Genomic DNA, 22,036 nt, shown 5'->3' with positions numbered 1-22,036 from the left:
CCTAATGGATATCACACTATGATAGATAGATAGTTCTTGAATTTAGATAAATTTCAGCGAAAGAATCACCGAAATCAGAGTCAGAATGGAAAAGTTATGACTCCCTAAAGATTTAATCTAAAATTAAATTGAGAAATTACGAAATAATACTATTTACGAGTGGGGCCCACAGGTGGGACCCACTAAACAGTAGCCTGAGCCCATATGAATAGTGACTTGATGGGACCCACATGAACAGTATCAGTTGGGCCGAAATGGGCTCGAATTGGGTCGAGTCCGGGCCTGGATGGGTCGGGTCGGGTTTGGTATGTGCAGTGTTGGGCTGCACAATGCTGGCTCACTTGGGTTCGGGTTGGATGGCTTAGTGGGCTGCAGAGCTGGGTGGGCCGCGACCTTTGATGGCTGGGCTGGCCTGGCAGGCCAGCCACTACTAAGCCTAGGCCACGGCCTGCTTGGCCAGGCCGAGCAGCGCACGGACATTGGCCTGGCCACGAGCGCGTGGGTGCGCGACGCGACTGAGCGGCGAAGGGGATTGATCGGAGATGAGGAATCACGGTGGAGCCACGCCAGTGAGCTCGCCAGAACAGGGTTTTCGCCGGAGGTTCTCGACGATGAATGGACGTCGGGCTTCTACATGACAAGGCGGACTCGGCTGGGGGCTTATCGGTGACGTGCTGTGGCCGGAGCAGTGCTAGACAATGATCGGAGCAAGTCTAAGCGGCAACGCATAATCAGGTAGCATCTCTCCTCAACTAAGAGTGATCTCTCTTCAAGAAAAAGGGCCTAAGGCTCCCTGGACTACCTGACACGAAGGCCGGACCATAAGCAGAGGCACAAGCACACCGGTGACGAGCTAAAGCACGATGGTGGAGCAAAAGCTCGGCCGCACAAGGCTACAAGCGAGAAGAAAGCACGGGGGAGACGATATGCTAGCTAGGAGGTTGCACGAGGGGTGGGAGGCTCACCGAGCTCAAAAATGGCGAGAAACTAGATGGCGACCGGTGATGCGATGGAGCGGTGGCGGCGGAGGCGGCTCGGCTACCAGTGTGGGCAGGCTCCCGTTGGGCTTCTGGTGAACTAACAGCGGCACAGGGACGACGGCACCCTCCTCGAGCTCCTGGGCAGCACGTGGACAGCTGATCGAAGACAGTGAGTTGCGGTGGTGCATAATGGCAGCGATGGCGGTGAAATGGGAAAAAAAAAGGGGAAGGAGAGGGACCAGGGCTACACTATTTATAAAGGGGAAGGGAGCTACAGGGAGGCAGTGCGAAAGCTTGCGCCACGCGGTTGATGGTAGCAACGATGCGGTGAGGTGGTAGGGCGGCGCCTACCATTTTTCCCTTGGCATGGGTGTGTTGTGCCGGCCGCGCGTGTGCGTGGGCGAGAAAGTCGTGGTGCCAGACGGTATGGGCGACACGCGTGAGAGAGCGGAGAGGGGGGGGGGGAGCGCGCGAGGGGACGACAAGCACAGAGGGATGGGCAAGAGAGGCTAGTGGCCCTCACCGGCCGTCGCGCTGGAAGAGGAAGGAGAAGGCGATGGTGTGGCTTTTGGATTGGTGACACGTGAACTACCACACTCGCGCGGGCTGGGAGCGCGCGCGAGGGAGCGGGCCGGCGATGCAGAAGTTGGGCTGGGCGCGGCTGTGCCGGCATGTGCGAGCGAGGGAGGGGAAAGGAGGCTGACCAGCTAGGCGTGGGCCGTGCGAGGGAGAAAAGAGGGGGAGGAAGGCCAGGCCGATCGGGCTGAGAAAAAGAGAAGGGAAGGAGAGATTGAGTCTGGGGGAAAAGGTTGAAATGGAACTGTGAAGAGAAATCGTTGAAACGCTAAAAGGAACGAAAATAATTTTTAATGAATTTTGATCCCTGACGAGAATCCCTTAGAAATGATCTTACAACGACGTTGTCGGAGGGTTAACTCCTGTCGCAGGGATCCTGAGGGACCCCTTTTTAGAGATTCGGCCGGGGGGATGATCCTGAATATGTTCGCCGGAGAAATAAATGAGTATAAATGCGATGGCTGGCGGGGTGGAGTGATCTAGTTCGGAACGAAGTAAATGCACTGGGGTTTAGACAGGTTCGGGCCGCACGGAGGCGTAACACCTTACTCCTGTATGGATACTATAAATGCCCTGAGAATGTCCCTCAAGGATGTTGCTGGTTACAAGAATGTTTGTCTATCCTAGAGCATGGGGCTCCTTGTTCTTCGGTCTGTATGTATCTGTTGGCTTTGGGTGCTCTTGGGCTTCTCTTCTCTTCTCTACCCACTTCCTCTGGGATTTTCCCACTTCCGAGAGATTGTCTAACTTGTCGAGCGTCTTTCTCACTTGTCTTTGTCCGTGCTGTCGGCTGCTTTAAATACCCGCCGGCAGTAACATGCCCCGAATGGGAGGGCACGAGTTCCAAGGCACCATAAATGGAAAGGGCATCATCATAGCCTCTGTGCGAAGTGAACGGGGGTGAAAAATACGCCCCGCGCTCGGTCATCCGTCACCATAAATGCGCTGACAACGGACGCCGTGGAGAGGGCCCACCGGGCAGCCGTAGAGCGGCCCGGCGTGCCCGCCCTGTCTTGTTCTCCTGCCACAGTAGCGCGGCAGACAGAACGCCTCGTTCCTCACGACGTTATGGGATGGGACCCGTGCATTTAATGTCCCCACGCCCTTCTGCCAGAATGGCAGAAACTGACACCGAGCGTGGCGGGAGCAGTTGGAGGTGACAGGCCACGCGCGCTCTTAAATGCGGTCTCGGGCCTTTGACTGGCTGACACCTCATCAGTGGACCACTGTGGGGGCCACTGTCAGGGGGCTTCCCGGGTTGTCGGGGAACCGAGTGCTCGGGGGTCACTGTTCACCTCCCCGAGCACTCTCTCCCGAAAATACCCTTCCTCGATCCTCGGGGAACTGAGTGCTCGGGGGCTACTATTCACCTCCCCGAGCACTCTCTCCCGGGCGCGCTTATACGGATCCTCGGGGGACCGAGTGCTCGGGGGCCGCTGCACGCAGCCCCGAGCACTCTCTCCCGAAACTTCCTTCAGTGGGTCCTCGGGATACTTGGATGCCCAGAGAGCCACCGCTCGCGACCCCGGGCATACTTCTCCCGGTACTTAGTTTTCTTGGTCGTCGGGGGACTCGGGTGCTCGGGGGTTACTGTATACCTCTCCGGGCACTTTCTTCCCGGCACTTAGACTTCGCAGATCATCGGGGAACCTGGGTACCCGGGACCACTGACTGTGGCCTCGAGCGCCCTCTCCTGGGATTTAATCTCTTTTGCCTTGCGGAGGAGACTCCGCGGGATGGCGCCACGTGGCAGATTGCTGGCCTGGCCTCGGGATTCGGAGACCCCCGGTTCCTAATTCACCGACAAACGTCATTAGAAGGTTCGGCTCGTGATTCCGCTAGGTCTCTCACCACATACTTAAAAGATTAGGTGCAATCGCACCCCTAGCATCACTCCGTCCCACCATTATTACCGTATGCGAGCGCTGTGTATCATTGCTCATGCTCGTGAGTGGTATGAGCTATGATCTATGTCGATCGTGTGCCGTGAAATAAATAGTTGAGTCACGAGTAAATTGTTTTTAAGGGCTAATAAATTTGAAATTTTTGTAATGACATCGATTTTTATTTAAATGTCACAAAAAGTTAATAAATTATAATGTTGTCATGAGGCAGATCGACGCATGATATCATATGGCTAATTTAGATATTCATGGTATTTGTTGTATTTTTCTTAATGTCAATCTGGTATTGGAGGACGAAACACGGGCAAATCTGGTATTCATGGTATTGGAGAACGAAACACCGGCAAGTATATAAAATTTGCCTCTCTTTTTTAGATAGGCACAAGTAATATCTTTTATTGATAATGGTATCGATTTTTGTCTAAACATGTGCGGCGTTAAATCATAGTACAAGGGAGCATTCATCACCTTCGGGTGGCGACAGGATCAGAAGAGCTAGATGCAATGGAAGTGGACAGAGAACGTTTATGTAATTGGGTTAAAGCTTCTGGAATTATGACGAGATGTTTATAGTGGTTTTATGGATCTTCAATTTTTTATCTCTAGTTTTTATAAACATTATGTAAATAGGTGAATATGATAGTATAAGTGTTTATATATATCTATGAGTGGTACAAATATTTTAAAAAAATTGGCTTACAAGGCTCAATCCATAGCATACGGGTTTCTAACTGGTTCGGCTTGCGAAATGCTGAATCATTGCGTATAGAATAAATCCTTACAGCAGGCAACTAAAAAAATGGACACGGAGCGTAACCTAGCAAGTTACACCATCTCCGAGGGATTTCCGTCAGAGATCAAAATCTTTTTATGAAGTGATTTTTTTTTCTTCAACGTTACAACAGTTTCTCTTTACGATTTCTGTTACTAAAAAATTCCTAAGATCGTTTCTTTTACGACAGGATTCTCTTCTTTCTCTTCACGAATTCCTTCGAAGAAAAATTGTTGAGGATGAAAGAAAATAAAGAGAATAAAAATATAAACAGAATTTGAGAAAAAAATAAAATTAAGAAAATATGATTAAAGATGATCTTATGATCTTTTTCATACTGCAATGTAGCCTTATCCGAGCACCTTGATCAACAATGGTTGCCAAGGTTTATTTATATTTGTTTCTTTTGTGTTCTCTTTGCTAAGCAGTTAATGCTCCTGCAGCATTTCGTAAAGGAGAAAGGTAAAAATATTTTAAGTATGGGTGATTACTCCAACGCAAGAGCAGCGTGGGTTTCCTGCCGTGAAAACCGCTGCCTGTTTTGCAGCTAGAATGAGTCGTTCCATGTGACGGCGAGTAAAAAGGATTACGTACGTGTACCACCGCTCAAGAAGAAAACCATACAATTCCCCCCTATCTGGTCCACAGATTAAAAAGAAAAAGAAAGAAGGTCTGGTCTAAGGACCTGTTTAGTTTAACGCCGATGACCGTCCAACTAATTTTTTGTTATTGATTAGAAGCACACGCCTGTTTGGATGGATACCATAATTGCTTAGTCATCATTTTGAAAAAGTGACAATTATTACTGAAAATAACATATAGGCTATCCTAAGATAAGATAACAAATAAGCTATTATCACTAACTCTAAATTGGACGAATCCTTCACCAAAAAATTTGCACGCACTTATTTGACGGTGCTGGCGCGTTTGACAACCAAACAAACATCCCATCTATAAAATCTATAAAGAAAAACTGAAAAAGAAAGAAGATCTAACTCCAACTGTACAAATTTTTGTAACTAGAAATATTTAAATCTAATTTTTTTAAAAAGCTAAATGTCTGACAAATAGGCGCCTGCGCAAAAGCCACGAAACGCGGCGAGCTGTCAGCGGGGCGGAGGGTCCTCTTCGTCCCGGAGCCTTCGTCTCCCCTCCCGTCTCGCAGGCAGCGGCAGGATCCGTGCGTGCGTGCACGATTGCGCGCGGCTTACGATGCGCGCGGGACAGCGGCAGTGCACATGGCGCCCCAGTCGCGTCGCCACCGCCGTAGCGCAGGTCGAAGCACGCACGCCACCGCTCCACGGCGAGCGAGGCGGGCGCAGCCGGCAGACTCATGAGTCATGAATGAATAATAAATTTCTCTACGGCTTTGGTTGGTGGTGGTTGGTTAACCCACCGGACGGGACGACGCCTCCCTCTCGGCTAGAGATGGCGATGGCCCCCCCTTGCCCGGAACACGGCTCCCTCTCGGCCTCCGCCGCCCGTTTCAGAGATCATCAGAGAAAAAGACAGCGAGACGGACCACGACCAGACGCTCACGGAACCCCGTGGCAGACTGGAAGCCCGGCCTGCAGGTCCAGACGCCGGTGAGCGGAGGAACAGTGGAGACCGAGTACCGAGGCCATGAGGCAAGAAAAGAAAACAAGGAAGCAAAAGACAGCGGGAAAAAAGAGACAAGAAACCTAAAAAAATAAAGAAGCAACGAGCAAAAGAAAATAAAAACACTATTTCCTGTTCTGTACAATAGTCTGGTAAGAGCAAAAATTGTTTTCGAGTGTAAGTGAGTGTATTGCCCTAAAAATAGGGATAAGTGGATACCAATGGGTAGTTCTAGGTCATTGTTCAATTTTTTTTAATTTTATTAGATGAGAGTGAATATCTAAATCATTTTTAAATTTAGGATTAACCCAATAACAATAAAATATAAAACTTACATCCTATGTATAAGTGTATAACTGTGGATCAGTACAAAACCTTGCTGCTGATAAGTGTCATGATCATTGAAGTTCTTCTCCCGTTTCTAGCATGACCTTCAAAGCAAAGTAGTAACTTGTTTTTTTCACTAGGTCCATCTGCTTGGTGTCGATATAGGCCGAACACGTTAACTGATTATCGTTATTATTTTCTAAGTGAACTTAGTCTAAATGAATGGATGCTACGTAATATTTACCGTGCATTGCCAAGGTCCTTCGAATCTTCGATTTGAAGCTAGTGAATGGTAAATAGGTCCCATGTTCCTAAGGAAATGATGATAGGATCCACGTACCTAACATTATATATGTCCTTCCTATGTTGATGGCTTTCACCGTTTCGTTTCATGATATCTATTGTACCCCTGCAGTGTTATTTACATTTGTTGGTGCGTAGGAGCTTCTAAAAACTGTGGCGAAATTACTTTGTTTTATATGAAAGTTGTACGCTTTAACTTTGCCTTCAACTCTCCTTTTCGTAGCAAAGAAATCATGCACCTGCAGAAGAATAATTCCAAGGTGATATGAAAAATTAATCCACATATTTATACTCTCCCTTTTCTTCACTTAGTCGTCTATCTTTGTTCGATGTGCTAATGAAGCTAAAATAATATTTTCTGATTTCTCAAAGTCTCATGCTTAGTATTTCTCTTAACAGCTTTAATTTGACCATATATTTTTACTATAACTGTTTTATAAAAAGTAAACTCAATACAATAATAAAAAACAGTTCTTGAAAATATACTCATATCTTTATATGTTCTAAAATTCATAAAAGATAGAATGTGAAAAATATAATTTTCTCAGGGAATGAACATGTTACCTCATAAAGCACCGACACATGCTTTCTTTGGAAGACACACTCCCATTCCCGTATGCGCAGAGGTGGGCACCAAGACCTCAGGATTGGCTTGGTGATGCTCCCTACGAAAAGCAGTTTCGCTCTTTAAGCTAAGCAGTAACAAGTAAAACTCCCAGCGATGGTTGCTAGCCAATTTCACGGATTGGGCATAAGGTAAGCCATGAAGGGTTTTATGTTTGGTTGCCAATGCAGCCAGGCATGACTCTACATGCTCGTTGAAAAACAATGGCTCAGTCCGAGTTGTTCATCATAACGAGCGAAGCATTATCAGCTCGTGAGCTTGGAGGTTCTCCAGCAACTCTAAGCAGTGACGAAGCTAAAATGAAATCAACAGTGGTGCACAACATCACAATATGTTTAATTCTGAAGTAGCATTGTCAATTTTAACTGCTTCAAGTGGTCAAAATGAGTTACTCCCTCCAGTAAAAAATACATAACATTTTGATTTTTTACAGTCTTTTGACTTTCAACTCACTATTCTCTATTCAAATATAGCCATAATATTTAATAAAAATATAATATTATAAAACTATTTTAAAGATAAATCTACTAGTATGATTTTTATATTTTTAAAATAAATATTTTAGAAACTATTGACATCAAAATTTTAAAAATTTGATTAAATCTAAGTCAAAACGTATTCATAACGGAAAGAGTACTTACTACTATTTTTTTAGTCTGGGTTTGCGCACCACTTTGGTTGAATGTGACCTTGCCTCTAACTCTAAGTGAAATAGTACCTCATGATTTTACGTATCTATCTAGATGTTCATAGCATTAAAATGCAGTGATCGTTCCACTCTAGAGTAAGCTAAATAGTGCATTCCGGTATTTTCTTTCACCAAAATAACATGGCCACAAACGGATCAGTAATCCACCAAAATCAAATGCCCACACATAAATCTACCCCGTGAAAGAAAAAAAAAAGCTGTGTGAAGTTGTGAACAGATGAAAACAGGCGTCAACCGGCCAGATAAAAAAGCTTCAAAAGAAAAAAAAAAGGAAAGCTAAAAAGCAATTATATTAAAAAAAACCATGCAGCCGGAGAGGAAGGAAAGAGGAGGGGAAAGGGAAAAGGGAAAATAAAAGTAGAGAGAGAGAGGGTAGAGAAGAAGAAAAGGGCAAGGCAGGCAGGGTGGAGGTGGTGGTGGGAGGCGAGCGGTTGGGGTGGGGTGGGCGGTGGCAGCGCAAACAAGCAAGCCTTCCAATTAACCTCTCATCCGCTTCCCCTCCTCCTCCCGATTCCCAAATCCCGCAGCTCCAATTCCAAGCCCCGATTCTTCTCCGATTCCGTTGGTACCCTCGCGTACGGGCTTGGCGGCATGCGGCGCGGCGGCGCGGGGGCGGAGGGTGACGTGGAGGCGCGGTTCCGCGGGGTGCGGAAGCGGCCGTGGGGCCGGTTCGCGGCGGAGATCCGCGACCCGGCGAAGAAGGCGCGCGTCTGGCTCGGCACCTTCGACTCCGCCGAGGACGCCGCGCGCGCCTACGACGCCGCAGCGCGGGCGCTGCGGGGGCCCAAGGCCAAGACCAACTTCTCGCTCCCCGTTGCTCATCACCACCACCACGTGCCTGCCGCATACACGCCCTACACCTCCGCCGCTGCCGCCGCCACCAGGGTCCCGACGCCGGCGGCTGCGGTCGCCGCCGCTAGGCCGGCGAGCAGCAGCCTCAGCTCCACCGTGGAGTCCTTCGGCGGCGCGCGCCCGCGGCCCGTACTCCCGCCGCGCCCGCCGCCGCCCCCGATCCCCGACGGGGACTGCCGCAGCGACTGCGGGTCCTCGGCCTCCGTTGTGGATGACGACTGCACGGACGCGGCTGCCTCGCCGTCCTGCCGACTCCTGCGCCCGTTCGACCTCAACCTGCCCCCTGGCTGCGGCGTTGGGTGTTACGGCGACGAGGAGGACGAGCTGAGGCTCACGGCGCTGCGGCTGTGAAGTCCAACTCAAGCCTGTGCTTAGAGAAAGAGGAAAAGGAGAAAAATATTTGCTTCATCCCTTCTCTCGTAGCCGACACGAACCCCCTCCAAAACTACGTTGTTCTTGTTGTTGTTTACTTGATCTGATGATGATTACTATGCCCTGATCTACGTATCTGCATGCTTGCCTGCTTGTTTCCGGCGATTGAGGATTGTCGCCAAATCTCTTGGCAGCTGGTTGTGCTGTAATATAGCAACATTTTACTTCCTTCCTCTTGTGAGGAAAGAGACAGCTAAAGTAACTTATTTTTATCTTTAGCTACATTTGCCCTCCTTGTTTTTACCTTTACTCTTCAATTATCATCTGTTTGGAATTGAGCAAGTTCAAAAATCTTTACTCACGAGGAATGGCCAAGAGGATTGTAGTACCATTAATTTTCATAGTTCCATCGTTCCTTAAGTACCATTAATAAATTTACTATGCTAGTATTAAAATGCTTGTGCTACTTACATGTGATTTAGATTTCTCCATAAATCTGGTTCTTATAGCTAGTTTCACACTGTTGTAGTTGTCTACTTGTCTATAATGGAATAAGAGAAGTTTTGGTGTTCAGGGTGATGCCAAGTATTTTGTGATTAAAAGTGCGAGTTAAATTTAGCGGCTGATTTTTTTTATTTCACTACAGATAACCACAGCTATGAATAGTGGAGCTATTGGAAACTGGAAACAAAACCGTTTGCATGGATAATTTGGAATATGATTACACACTAGGCATTAGCTGAAAACATATAGTCATGCTGAAAGTAGAAGATTCTACTTCATGGCGTAACCTCAGCTTTACTGCTCTGTAGCACATATGTCACATTGATATCAGCTATCAAGATGCTAAGTTGCTAGCAGGATCAATTACCACAACCATCAAAGCTAGCATCAAGTGGGGTGGCATATTATAAAAGGTGAAAGGTATTTGAATATACTGTTATGTTTATCTGGCAACTTTCTATTAACGATATGTAACAAATGTTGTTGTGTTTCAGGTTTTGTCACTAACCCTTACATTTCTTTCTGCCATTTGTGCATGGGAGGAGGGCGCAGCAATGGTAATCATGTTTCGTCTTTCTTACCATTCAAGGAACTATCAATCTACTGAACTTTGTTGGCAATAAGGAAGTGGAAGAAAATGTTGTTAGCATAATAGAGTTACTATTGTGTTGGTTACTTTGTTGTGCAATAGCATATTTGTATGTACTGACAAATTTCATTGCGAAAATTCAAATTCTATTGCCAAATAGTAGATGTCTAGCACTCTTTATGCACTTATTTTCTGGGTAAAATTTAATTTTCATTTTTTTGAAAATTATGATTCTATCTTGCAATGCTTATGTCTTGCTTACACTAACATTTTGTAAACTTCAGTAGGTAGTAATATAATTTTCATCTGATTTCAATACTTATTCTGGGATGCTACAACACTGCATTGTTTCATTTCTATCATTAACCCTGTAATTGTTTTTGTGTAGGTGGAATTTAGGTATATAGCTGTTTCCTAGAGGGCATGCTCTGGCTTTTAGTATGGTAGTATGTCTGAATATGTAGGCAAAAGTGTATTATTCCTAAATCAGTAAATCATCGTACTATTCTTAGAAGCAGTGGACCTTAGCATGACGCATTCAGGCAAGCAAGAATAAGTGTCATTCTAGAATGTGTGCAACCAAACGATTTCCCACTTTGACCAACAATATCCTTATGAATATATAGATTTGCCTTATGAAACTGAGATGGGTAGATTTGTCTCAAAAGCGCTATCCTAATACTGCAGTTTTAATTGATTTTACAAATGTATATTACAATAGAAACTGGTGGCCATAGTTATGTTTTGGAGATGGTATCAATGCCCCAAACAGCGCTTATTTGTGACTGGAGGGAATAGTCATCAGACATTTCTTGGTAAAAGAGTTGAACCTATCTCAGCTGCTCTTCTAGTACTGCATTTGACCAATGGTAAGAATAAGTGGTTTAGAAATCATGTTAGAGTGAGATGCGTCTTATAAAGCAACATTGTATATGCATCTAGGAAGTTTTATGCCTTATCTTATAAAACTGAATAACTGACACATGCACTTCCTTGTTCCTTCATGTTTCTCTATAACAAGCAACAAATACTGTATTCACCGATTAAGTTTACAGTAAACCTGGGGATCTGCCTTTGGTGAAAGGTGGTTTCTTGATGGAACTGCTTTGTGAATTACTGGAGAAGTGCTGCCAATGAAGAAGTGAAATCCATTAAATCTTAGAATGACTTGAAAACTTGACAGCAGGAAGTGGAAGCGTGGAACCAATTAAGATACATCTGGCCAATTAGTGGTTTCTTCTCTTCAAGCTGTTAATAATTACACTAAGGCTGTATATTCGTAGCACACATGACTTGAACCTGGTGATGACTATGCTGACTCTGGGTTGAGCGAAGTGTATTCAATACAAATGGAATATGAGGAAGGTATTTGCTGGAGGTTTTGCTACATTGATTTGCAATTTTTTGCATACGTATTACTGTATCAGTGCTCGTTTGTCCAATCCTCTTTGATAATTTGACAATGGCTGCCTGGTTAGATTCAAGGGCAAGGGAGCATCACGGTGTTTCTGGATATGCTATGCTATTGGGTATTGATAGTGACGATGGTAAAAACTATTCTATACACTCAGGTTCAGGTTATTTTGGGAGAATTAGCTGCCTAACTTGCAGCATCACTTCGTCGAATCACTTCTTTCTTTTATGTTCCTTTCTTGCCATTTATGAATCATTTAACTCTTCGAAATAGTCAAGTAGATGCACTAAAAACTAATTAACTTTATTCTTCTGAGAAACTTTCCTTCAATAATTAGTGCGACATATTTTCCTGGCAGTTATGCTTGCATACTACTCCCTGGCCTAATCACACCTTGGCTGTGCCCTCACGCGATCAGACAGGATAGCAGATAGCTAGATGTCTTGTGCTAATCTGGTGGAGAGAAAGGACCAGTCTATGAAAGGAGTGTAGGTGTGAGGGTAAAAGGGTAACTGGTTTGTCAGAAGCACGCTTTTGTTGAGGCTTAGTTCAGTGAATTAAGGCCATCTCCAACAGCTACCTTAAATCTTCATCCTCAAAATACTATTACAGCATCCCCTATCACTATTACAGCATCCTTTATCCCTAACACTGTAGCAGTACTGTATCACTGGATAGAGGATCTGTTAGAGATGGATTTCTAGTGCTACAGTATACCGCAAAATACTGTAGCACTAGAATCCTCAAATTTGGAGACTCCGTTGGAGATGATCTAAGCCGTTTGTTTGTTAATGCCAAGAGTAAAGTTGCAAACAAAATGCACAAGATACCATTGATGGGCTGAAGAATGTTAATTTGATGAAAGAGTACAGCCGTTTATACATTTGATTTGTTTCTATTTCATCAGTTTGATCAGATTTGCAAAATATGCAGTTAGCTTTTCCCGAATGAACATGCAGATGGGCTTTTTTCAGTGATTATTGTGAATGTATACTTGAAAATATGGATGGTCGGCTTGTCTGGTCTTTAGCTGTGTTTTCATGTAGCATGCAAGATTTCTCCCTCTTTTTGGAAATTGTTACTCATATTGAATTTGTTTATTTCTTTGACCTGTTATTGCATCATATCTGGCTTTTCCACACCAGATTGTCAGCAATGCTCATTTGTTTCATTCATGCTCTTCGTATATCACTTCATCACCTGAGAGCATTCAATGCTATTAGTGGTGGCACTTGTTCCCTCCACCAGACCTGTCCACTGACTGTCCACTTGTTTATCTGGTAATACTGCAGCCATATGCAGGCCTTGGGGGCTATGTTTTAGCACTGTTAATACCTACTTTCTTGTGCTTGCCTTACTGTAATGTGAATTTTCGGAGCGCTAATGGTCATTCTGATGACCATTTTATGCTGCGCCTTTCACGTTTGTTAGACACGGAGTGATCTATTTCTTTTTATCCTTTGTTTTTCTTGTCCAGTGCATTTGGGAGAATCTGTTTGCTACTTTGCTTATTCTCCTAGGGGGAAAATAAACTGATGGCCATATCATAGTTGATGAATGATGCTGCACCATGTTATTTCATAATACGCTATATACTGTTGCTAGCAGCTTAAAGCTATGCTGCTACTAGTTGCCGGAAATTTTGCACGCACCACCGCACCTTTTCCATGATTATGTGGGCACTTGCAGATAATCAACTTCATCGATATCTATTCTATGTACTGTCACTTCATGTAGCATCTGCTCCGCTAATTCTGCGATGGATCATTGGTGATTTGGTGACCAGATTACTGACTAAACTATTGCTCTGCATCTTTATTTCAGCTGCCCCAGATCTTGCGCTCTGATGTCTACTAAGCAACATGCAAGGGCAAGCGTCTCCCCCCATGTGCGCCGGTGGCTGTGGCCAATTCTGTGCGCTGTTCAGCTGACAACGATGGTGCTGATAGACATTTGTGGGTTGTACACAATTGGACATTTTGGTGTAAGCTTATCTGTGGGGCCATTGCGGTTTCCTTGAGATGTTTTTGCACGATCGGCATCCTCTGCATTTGAGGAGTAAATGCAGAGAGGCTACGGTAGATTGCATTAAGACAAATGTACACCGTCCGATCAAAAAAGGGAGAGCCCAGGTCGGATACTACAGTAACTATGAACAGCAGAAAGTACTGCAGGGGATCCCAATACGTTTTTGCAACATCATCAAGAAATCGTTTGCTTGTGGCTGTGATGAGATTAATGCATCAGCTGTTGATGAAATGTGAGACAGCTAGTAGGCGCCTGACTCTACGCTGCACTGGAGCAATTTGTTGCGCCCGAGAGGTTGAGAGTTATTGCTTACCATACACTCCAGTAGTACATGTGCTATCTCGTGATGATGATGTAATGGCCCTTTTTTGTGCTACTACCCAAGGCATTATACCCCACGAAGTACATAGAAATCAATATTGCTAGCTTACCTCGTGAAAGCTCGCCTGAGCTGTTGGAGGGTGCGCCCCTGTGCCACCGCATGCTATAATTTTCCAGCTCAAAGTTTGGAATTCGAAGGTGAAACATGAAATATTTTCCAGCTCAAAGTTCTCAAATCTGAGCAGAGATGTAGGAATTTTCAGTTGAAAGGTGAGCAGGCCGAGAGCTGGAGGGAATAACTGCACACTCTGTTGGTAGATAGCCGTTAGCCGCTAATTAGACAGTTTGCAAGATTGCACAGACTTGATGTTCAGCTTTTACCTACGACTGACGGAATCGAAACACACCCACAAAGCAAACCAAGTTCGGTTGGAATTGATTCAAGTTCACGCCGCAGGTATGAAACTCTGGAAGGTAACCGTACAATGCACTACAACAGATTACAGGTCTCTAATCTCTAATCTCTGAGTAACCACTTGGCAAAGATATTATGATACGCGTAACGCGGATTAAACTAACCATCCGTTGATGCCCAAGGCCCAAGGGAGCATGCAGCAGGTCAAAGGTGGCCAACGCCAGCTGCCACCAACAAAGAAAACGACGAGGCGATATTGCGAGCAAGAGCAACTACCACTGCCCTCCTGTCCTCGTTAGGTTGGTAGGAGCTGTTCCTGCCCCTCTTCCCGGCAAAGGCAACTTCTCGTAGAGGTGTAGAGAAACAGATTATCTACACAGCTGGGTCTGGGTGCTCGCTGCCCTTTAGTTTGGGGGCTGTTCCGTTGCCGTGAGGTTCTGGGCCCAATCATATAGCCATCTCCCCGGGGTGCTTCGACCTCTGCCCTGCCGGCCATCATTTCCTTCTCCTCCCTGCTGCTTTCTCTCTCTCTCTCTCTCTTTCCTCTTGACAGAAAGAGGAAAGGGAGAGGGGAAGGAGCAAGGAACAGGAAGCAGGGCCCGGCCTCGTCGTCGTCAGCCTCTGATCAAATCAGCCCTTCCCCAGGCACAACATGGCTGTAAGTTTATGCGCTGCACATCCACATCCGCATCTGACAAATTCTTTCTTGCTTTGATGCTTTGCTTGTTCTTGCAACTAAAATGATGCGACGCACAAGGGTTGCTTTCGATAGTGACAAGCCTGGCTCCATGATCATGCATGCATGTGATGATGTTTGTATTACCTGGCTACTTGCAACTTGCAATGGCTCCCATGTCTGCTGCTACATATTCATTATCACATTTACTTCTTTTTTACTTTTGTCGTGTGAAATCGTGCACGATCACGTTAGGATAATGGCTCCTCCTTCCAGTCAGTCTTGCTCCATGCCCATGTGCATGAGTGCCACCTTTCCCCAACCGTGACGGTGCCATCATATATATATAATTGAATACACTCTTTCAACAGTGATGCCATAGTTTTATTTTATATATGATCTAAAAAATAAGAGAAGATTATTTACTAATTTATATTAGCAAAACGTATCTCATATATGTAGCCGGTAAGAGATTGAGAAGGCTAGAGAAATAAGGTGTAAAACAAAAATAAGTAAATTATTTAAATTTGAAGAATTTTTATTAGATGGAAGAGGAGCGGAGAAAGAGATGGTACTGGAACCTTTGACAACATGCATGCATAGCGTCGTTAGCTTAGTGGTGGTCACTGGTCAGGCAGACAGGAGTCAGGATCACGGATCTGAACATGGGGCACCGGCGCTCCAGACTCCGGAGGCGACGCGCCGGCGACACATGGTCTCGTTCTCACCGGCCATGTGCGGTTGCCCTTCGGAGTCCAACCCGTTGGTGGCAGGCGTGGGGAGTTGCTCACAAGAAAACCCGATCGAGCTTGCTTTGCTTGCCGTGGACGAGTGTGAAAAACGACCTGGAGTGACGCGCCATTTGCCGTGATTGGACGAGTGCATCAACCGGGCAAGTGGAGATTTGGGCTCTTCTTGTTAGGTTACCCTCCAAGTTTCGGCAAAGTGATTTGCAATCAGCAATCGAGCTAATTGTCTGGCCTAGGAGCACTTCACAGCTGATTAGCTGTTGCCGAGTTGACAGGTCTTCGTGACACGACATTGCACGCACGCATGCATGTATTATTAGTCGGCGCTAGCTGGGAGCCGGATTGATGATCTGTTCTGGTCATGGAGGTGTTCGACTGTCACGTGTTTTGTCTTGGCAACCGAAGTCAGTTCATAGATTTGTAGGTCAACATAAAATAGTTTAATTTTTATTTTTTAGATTAAAATATAATGATAAAATAGAGCTCGAACTCACGTTAGATATTAGATGTGTAGATTAAGATAAAATAATTTTAATTTTAATTTTTAAAATTAAAATAGAAACAAAATAGTTTATCTAAATATTCTTACTGTGCTCACAACTTTAACCCTATAAATTACTAAAGCTAGAAATACACGGATCTGAGAATTTTGAGAGCGGAACGTCCGCCAGACATGCCATAAGACGGCACAGTTAATTTACACCAAATGCATAATTACCGAACCTTCTTTTAACCGCAGGTAGTACTGTATTAGCAATAGTCGCTCATCGAGATTCGTGCGCGTTGTTCGCAGGGACACGCCGTGGTGCCCAAGTTCGGCTCTTGGGACGCCGAGAACATCGGCTACACCGTCTTCTTCGAGAAGGTGCGCGACAACAAGGGCGCACCGGCACCACCGGCGGCGGCCGCTCCCAAGGAGCACTACGAGAAACTGAGCAGAAATGTGCCCTCGCGCCCGCCGAGCTCGCACGGCCAGCCGGCGGCTGTTCCTAAGGCGCCAGGCGGATACGACTTCGACCCCTACGAGCACTACGAGAACCTAAGCAGGAACGTGCCCTCACGGCCGCCGAGCTCGCACGGCAGCGGCCACGGCCACGCCCCAGCGCCGCAGCACCGCGGCGGCAGCAACGGGTACCACCGGAGGACCGGGAGCAACGGCAGCAACGCCGCGTCCGAGGTCAGCAGCCGGGGCAGCAAGTTCTCACCGCCCAAGCCGTACCAGCCCAGGTACAGCAGCAACAACTACTACTACCACCACCAGGCGCAGCAAGGCGCCGGCGCCGGCGCCGCGTACGCCCACGCCCAGTACCACCACCACGGCGCGCCGGCTGCTCAGAGGGCGGCGTCCGCCTCGCCGTCGCCGCCGTGCCACCACGTGCCGCCCCCGCGGAGCCCCAAGGCGTCGGCCGTGCCCCGGTTCGGCGTGTGGGACGAGCAGAACGCGGCGATGGCGGCTCAGGGCTTCACGGTGCAGTTCGAGAAGGTGAAGCGTCACCGCGAGGAGGCCAGGACCGCCGCCGCGCCGCCCGTGCCGCCGCAGCTGTCTTCGGATCGTCACGCGGCAGCGCCGGAGCGGCGCTACCGGCAGAGGAAGTCCAAGAAATCCTTCCTGTCCAAGTTGTACAGGTGCATGTTCCCAGTGGTCAGAGAGTGAGTGAGTGAGGCCACAGCTGGGTTAATTACTAGTAATCAGTTAATCACACCTTAATAACCACTCGATCGTATACGTATTCTTCGACAGAACTGTATTCTACTTGAAGATTTGTTTGTTCTTGGTTCATTATGTATAAACTCCAGGCATGAATCACACGACAAAATCAAGTTGGGATACACGTATTAACGTGCCTGTTCTTGACTCTCTTTTTTTAGCAACTGTTCTTGACTTCTTGTCTGCATGAAACCTTCGCGAGCTTTCCGCGTTCACTGGTGAAAAGAAAAAAATAAAACTGGTGAAGTTTACAAGTCAAAGCTTGAATGTCCTGTGAGACCCATTGACCCAAATCTGGCCCATCATGAGCCCAACCAGGGCCACCGCTTCCTCCTGTTTCTGAGTTGCGTTATGGGCCTTTCATTGACGAAAATGATGCTTCAGTCTATCAACAAACATAGCCCGTACATTACCAACTGCCTATATTGGGCTTTGAGCCTCTGTAAATTTAAACTTTTTTAGGGTATGCCAGTAAAGTAGGTCGGAACCATGTCCCTTTCTTAGATATTTGATCTTCGATTCAACGTCTCTGTCCACCTCCACCACTCTACCCCATTCAACCCCTCCTATGTATAACCAACAAAGACCAAAACCCTAAACATCACAACACACCTATCCACCACCTCTCGCCTTCCCACCCTATGCGTCACCTTGCCTATGAGGCCCACTAACAACCTCCTCCCATCGGAAACAACACCACTTCCTTTGCAATTTTGGCAAGCACCCTTCTTCCTCAATTATCACAGCTGACCACCACCCTCCTACCTTATCGTTGACATCCATTGCCACCTTACCTTATTGTCATCGTCCACTGCCCTCCAACTCATAATTGGTGACACCATCACGCCTTTTTTGAACTGAGGCCCGCCACGGGACCTCTGTTCCGTAGTATACCTTTAACCTAGGGGTCACCAGAGAACCCGAGAACAAAAGACTGTGGATCCTAATCTCGTAACTACTGTCACTGCCATTCGCCATTGTCGAAAGGAACATAAAGCTATCCACCGGAAGCTCCATACAAAACAGGTGACTGATGGATTGCGAATTTCCAATCGATTGAAGAGTAGCATGCCCATAATTTTTTTCATTGAATCTGTGGTACTGACAATGTACTTAACGAATACAATCTTTTCTGATTACTAATCTTTCTCTCGTTCGGAGCTCCTTTGAATTACAAGGGATCCATGGATCACAAACATTTTACAGGACACCTTGTTGGTAGCACACTCCGAGCGTATGGTTGGCCATGAGCTGATTCACCTTGTTCATGGTGTGGAACACGTCCCAGAAGAGGTACTTGTCCCTGAATTCTATGAGGCCGATCAGAGCTTGGCACACATCTTCGGAGGATCCATCTCGTATGAGCCAAAAAAACAGTACAAGGCAGTTGAAAGGGAGGTCAATCTAGCATCGACCGGCCTCCTTGATACCCCAAGTGGTTAGAAGTCAAGATCACCTTTGACTAAGCTGACCATCCAGCGGCAGTTCCACACCCAGGTCAGTATCCGGTTGTGGTCCAACCGACTGTCCTCAATATAAAAGTTTCTCAGACTTTGGTCGAGGGGGGGGGGGGGGAGGGAGGGGTAATTCGCTTCTCATCTTCGCCAAAACCTTAGACAAGATGGTGATCAAAAGGTTGGAGCTCAATAAAGGAGTTGAACCCTTCCACGGTATAACTCCAAACTCATCGACCATGCCCCTTAGCTAAATCGAGCTGTCGGTCACGTTTGGCAAGCCTGAAAACTTCCACAAAGAAAAGTTAACTTTCGATATTGCGGACTTCGAGATGGCTTACAATGTGATCCTAGGTCGCCCAATGCTCAGTGAGTTTATAGCTACAATACACTACGCATACTGGACGCTTAAGATTACAGGCCCTAAAAGTGTCATAACCATCGATGGAGACCAATATGCAGCAGTCAAATATGACAAGCAGAGCCTAGATATGGTCGAATATTTATACCAAGCAGCAACCACTTTAAAAGGCGTGGAGTCCAAGAGCCAGAAGCATCAAGCTGCCGCCAAAATCAAAGACTCCAAACTGATAACCCTCACTGAAGCCTCCTAGTCCGACAACACCGCCAACGGAGAGAACACTGACTGACGGTGCTAAGGACAAGAAGGCAGGTAGTGGTGTCAAGGCTATTCCTCTCAACCCGTTTGAAGTAGCCAAGACGATCAAGATCACCTTATCCCAAATAAGAACTTGAGTGGTTGCACGAAGAGATAAATAGGTAACGTGCAGGTGCACCGTGCACTTACGTCCACGCCATGGCATGACCAAGAATAGGAAACCAGCAACACCAACTCACGAGCCACGAACATACGTCATGTACGTCGTCCATCAACAGTTGCAATTAACGGTTGAACAACCACAGAGATTATTCGATTGATTTGGTGTTCATGTTCTCGATAACGATCTAGCCGTGTCCTTAGCGAGATCATGCAACCTTGTCCCACATTTCATAGGAACACGTAGAGCGTGGTGTTCATCTTGCGCTCGGCGATGACGCGGTGGAGGTGCTCTGTGGGGTGGATGGCGTCCCAGAACGCGTACTTGCCGGCGTCCGCGCACGTCAGCGGGCTCGCCTGGTTGCACATGTACCCCATCTCGAACCGCCCCGTCGTGCCGCAGCACCCGGCCCTGACGTCCTCGAACCCGTACGCTGCCGGGTCCGCGAGCACGTCCGCCACGGGGCCGTACACGTCGCCGTAGACGACCCTGGCGCCGCCGTCGAGCTCGCCGTCGAGCCTTTCCACCAGGGCACGGAGCCCCGCGTTGAAGCCCTGGGCCACGGCGTTGTACTCCTCGGTGCACGCGCCGTCCACCGCGCGGCGCTCCATCGGGAGGCACCCCATCGGCGGGAGCCCGTTCAGGTCCACCTTGCGCGCGCCCAGCGCGTGCAGCGCGCGCACGAAGGACTCCGCGACGCCGAGCAGGTAGGCGGCGTAGTCGGACGCCGCCGCGTACTGTGCGGCGTGGCCGCGCGGCACGGCGTAGTAGTTCTCGAGGAAGTCGTTGGAGCCCATGCTGACGATGAAGAGCGCCTCCGACAGCGTCTCCTCGGCCTTGTCGTCGCCCTGGAAGCTCCGGAGCTTGGCCGCGTACTCCTTGAAGTAGTCCAGCTCTTTCGATAGTGGCAGGACGGACTGCAAAACAGAAAAAGCTCCTGATGGCCGTGGCATTGTCGTAATCGGCATCAGACGTGGCATGGATGGATGTAGGATGGCTTACAAAAAGATCAGACGTGGCGTTGTCGTAACCTGCGCCTGCGGACGCGAAGCAGGCGCCAGTAACGAGGCTGCTCATCTTGGCGTTCGGGTCGAGGTACGGCGGCACGAGCAGTGGCAGCCCGAAAGCCTCTGAGATGAAGTCAATGGCGAGGCGGCCGTTGGAGAACCGGCCCGTGGGCTGGTCACCGCCGCCGCCGCTGCCTAGCTGGAGGTCGCGGCCATAGGGCGCGAAGTCGCTCTTAATGACCGTGGAGATGTAGTTGTTGTTGCCCGTGTCGACCGTCGAATCGCCGAACACGATCAGCGCCGGGACCTTGGCCGCCGCCGGCTCGCCGGAGAGGATGTACAGCTGCAGGAGGAGGATCGGTAGAGAATGCCGCAAAGACATGTTCTGTGTAGACAGATCGATGTTGGAAAATGTTCTGTTTTTCTTCCAGATTTGAAAGTGTGGCTCAGTTTCTATCCATGGGTCTTGTTGGGTGCCAATTTCTTGATGTGTTGCCTATCACCTTATTGCAGAGTCTGGCGACCTACTGGAGACTCGGAGGAGAGGTTTCGGCAGTCGTGGGTTTTCAGGCCAACAACTATGGATACGAGACACTTTCAGGTAGCTGAATGGAACTTCCATTTGTCGCTGGTCGATTGTTTTTTTTAATCTTTGCTACTCCGTCAATTAAGTTTACAATATTTGTACCGAACCATCATAAATATAGATGAATGAGACATTAATTCGAAGGAAAAAAAAGTAAGGACAAATGCACGCACACATACAATTGATAATTGGGACATGTTACATGTCTTTCACATTGTTAATGTAGTAAATAAGGTGTGCCCGTGTGTGATAGTCAATTATTTGGTAAAGAATGTTGCTACCTGATGTATGTATATTTTTTTTTAGATATTATAAGGTAGACACACACCACCACATAGGGTTCAAAATTTCACTATTTTTTTTACCCACGGGTGAAATCATTGAAATTCGTGAAATTCACTGTCACACGTGGCCCAGCCACCGCCGCTCGGGTGGGAACGGATGAGTAGTTTTTAGCCGCTCAGGTGGGGAGGCAAGAGGATAAGGTGAGGGAGAAAATAAATTATTTAAAAACTGGTTGCACTTTTTTGGGAGCTAGGGTTAGATTTGGAATGTGATTGGACTGCTCTATCAATTGGGACCGTGTTTATTTAAGCTGGGCCGATTTTTTTTTTTACCGAAATAAGCAAATTTCATTTTAAATTCGTGCTTTGGCGAGATTTCACCGATTTTTTCCCTACCACCACACACACACTTGCGTGTCCCGTACACACACTTGCGTGTCCCGTACACACGGTAGAAATCTTTCTAAGGCACAATAGTTTCATGGTGAGTGTACTTCCCACTT

General features: G+C 47.1%; 3 protein-coding genes across 10 annotated transcripts; 2 read left to right on the top strand and 1 right to left on the bottom strand.

Annotated features, from left to right (window-relative positions):
• Positions 1 to 8,171: 8,171 nt before the first annotated feature.
• LOC133918535 (ethylene-responsive transcription factor 3-like) lies at positions 8,172 to 9,297 on the top strand. The gene has a single exon (XM_062362447.1). The coding sequence runs from the start codon at positions 8,387 to 8,389 to the stop codon at positions 8,996 to 8,998; it is 612 nt and encodes a 203-aa protein (XP_062218431.1). The 5' UTR covers positions 8,172 to 8,386; the 3' UTR covers positions 8,999 to 9,297.
• On the top strand, positions 9,142 to 17,560 carry LOC133918533 (protein transport protein SEC9-like). Of its 8 annotated transcripts, none has more exons than XM_062362442.1 (4): positions 9,142 to 9,277; positions 9,666 to 9,936; positions 10,018 to 14,948; positions 16,509 to 17,560. In XM_062362442.1, the coding sequence occupies exons 3-4, from the start codon at positions 14,943 to 14,945 to the stop codon at positions 17,367 to 17,369; spliced, it is 867 nt and encodes a 288-aa protein (XP_062218426.1). In that variant the 5' UTR covers positions 9,142 to 9,277; positions 9,666 to 9,936; positions 10,018 to 14,942; the 3' UTR covers positions 17,370 to 17,560. The 8 variants fall into 8 exon arrangements, with proteins under 8 accessions (XP_062218426.1, XP_062218428.1, XP_062218427.1 ...); XM_062362444.1 differs by lacking the exon at positions 9,142 to 9,277 and having other exon boundaries at positions 9,450 to 9,936; positions 10,018 to 10,080; positions 13,351 to 14,948; XM_062362443.1 differs by lacking the exon at positions 9,142 to 9,277 and having other exon boundaries at positions 9,450 to 9,936; positions 10,018 to 10,080; positions 11,168 to 14,948.
• Positions 17,561 to 19,623: 2,063 nt separating this feature from the next.
• On the bottom strand, positions 19,624 to 21,168 carry LOC133917396 (GDSL esterase/lipase At2g04570-like). The gene is made up of 2 exons (XM_062361296.1): positions 20,659 to 21,168; positions 19,624 to 20,573 (listed from the first exon to the last, which is right to left on the bottom strand). The coding sequence occupies exons 1-2, from the start codon at positions 21,043 to 21,045 to the stop codon at positions 19,887 to 19,889; spliced, it is 1,074 nt and encodes a 357-aa protein (XP_062217280.1). The 5' UTR covers positions 21,046 to 21,168; the 3' UTR covers positions 19,624 to 19,886.
• Positions 21,169 to 22,036: the final 868 nt, after the last annotated feature.

This window comes from Phragmites australis, chromosome 5 (genome assembly GCF_958298935.1).
Source record: "Phragmites australis chromosome 5, lpPhrAust1.1, whole genome shotgun sequence".
Lineage (NCBI taxonomy): Eukaryota > Viridiplantae > Streptophyta > Magnoliopsida > Poales > Poaceae > Phragmites > Phragmites australis.
The sequence above is the reverse complement of the archived record's forward strand: the minus strand, read 5'-3'. Positions and strand labels throughout refer to the sequence as shown.

Bases quoted from the DNA above. Each gene is read 5' to 3' on its own strand.
- LOC133918535 (XM_062362447.1), top strand. From the start codon at position 8,387: ATGCGGCGCGGCGGCGCGGGGGCGGAGGGTGACGTGGAGGCGCGGTTC.
- LOC133917396 (XM_062361296.1), bottom strand. From the start codon at position 21,045: ATGTCTTTGCGGCATTCTCTACCGATCCTCCTCCTGCAGCTGTACATC. The intron at 20,574-20,658 runs GTAAGCCATCCT...TCTGTTTTGCAG, and splicing joins ACGCCACGTCTGATCTTTTT to TCCGTCCTGCCACTATCGAA.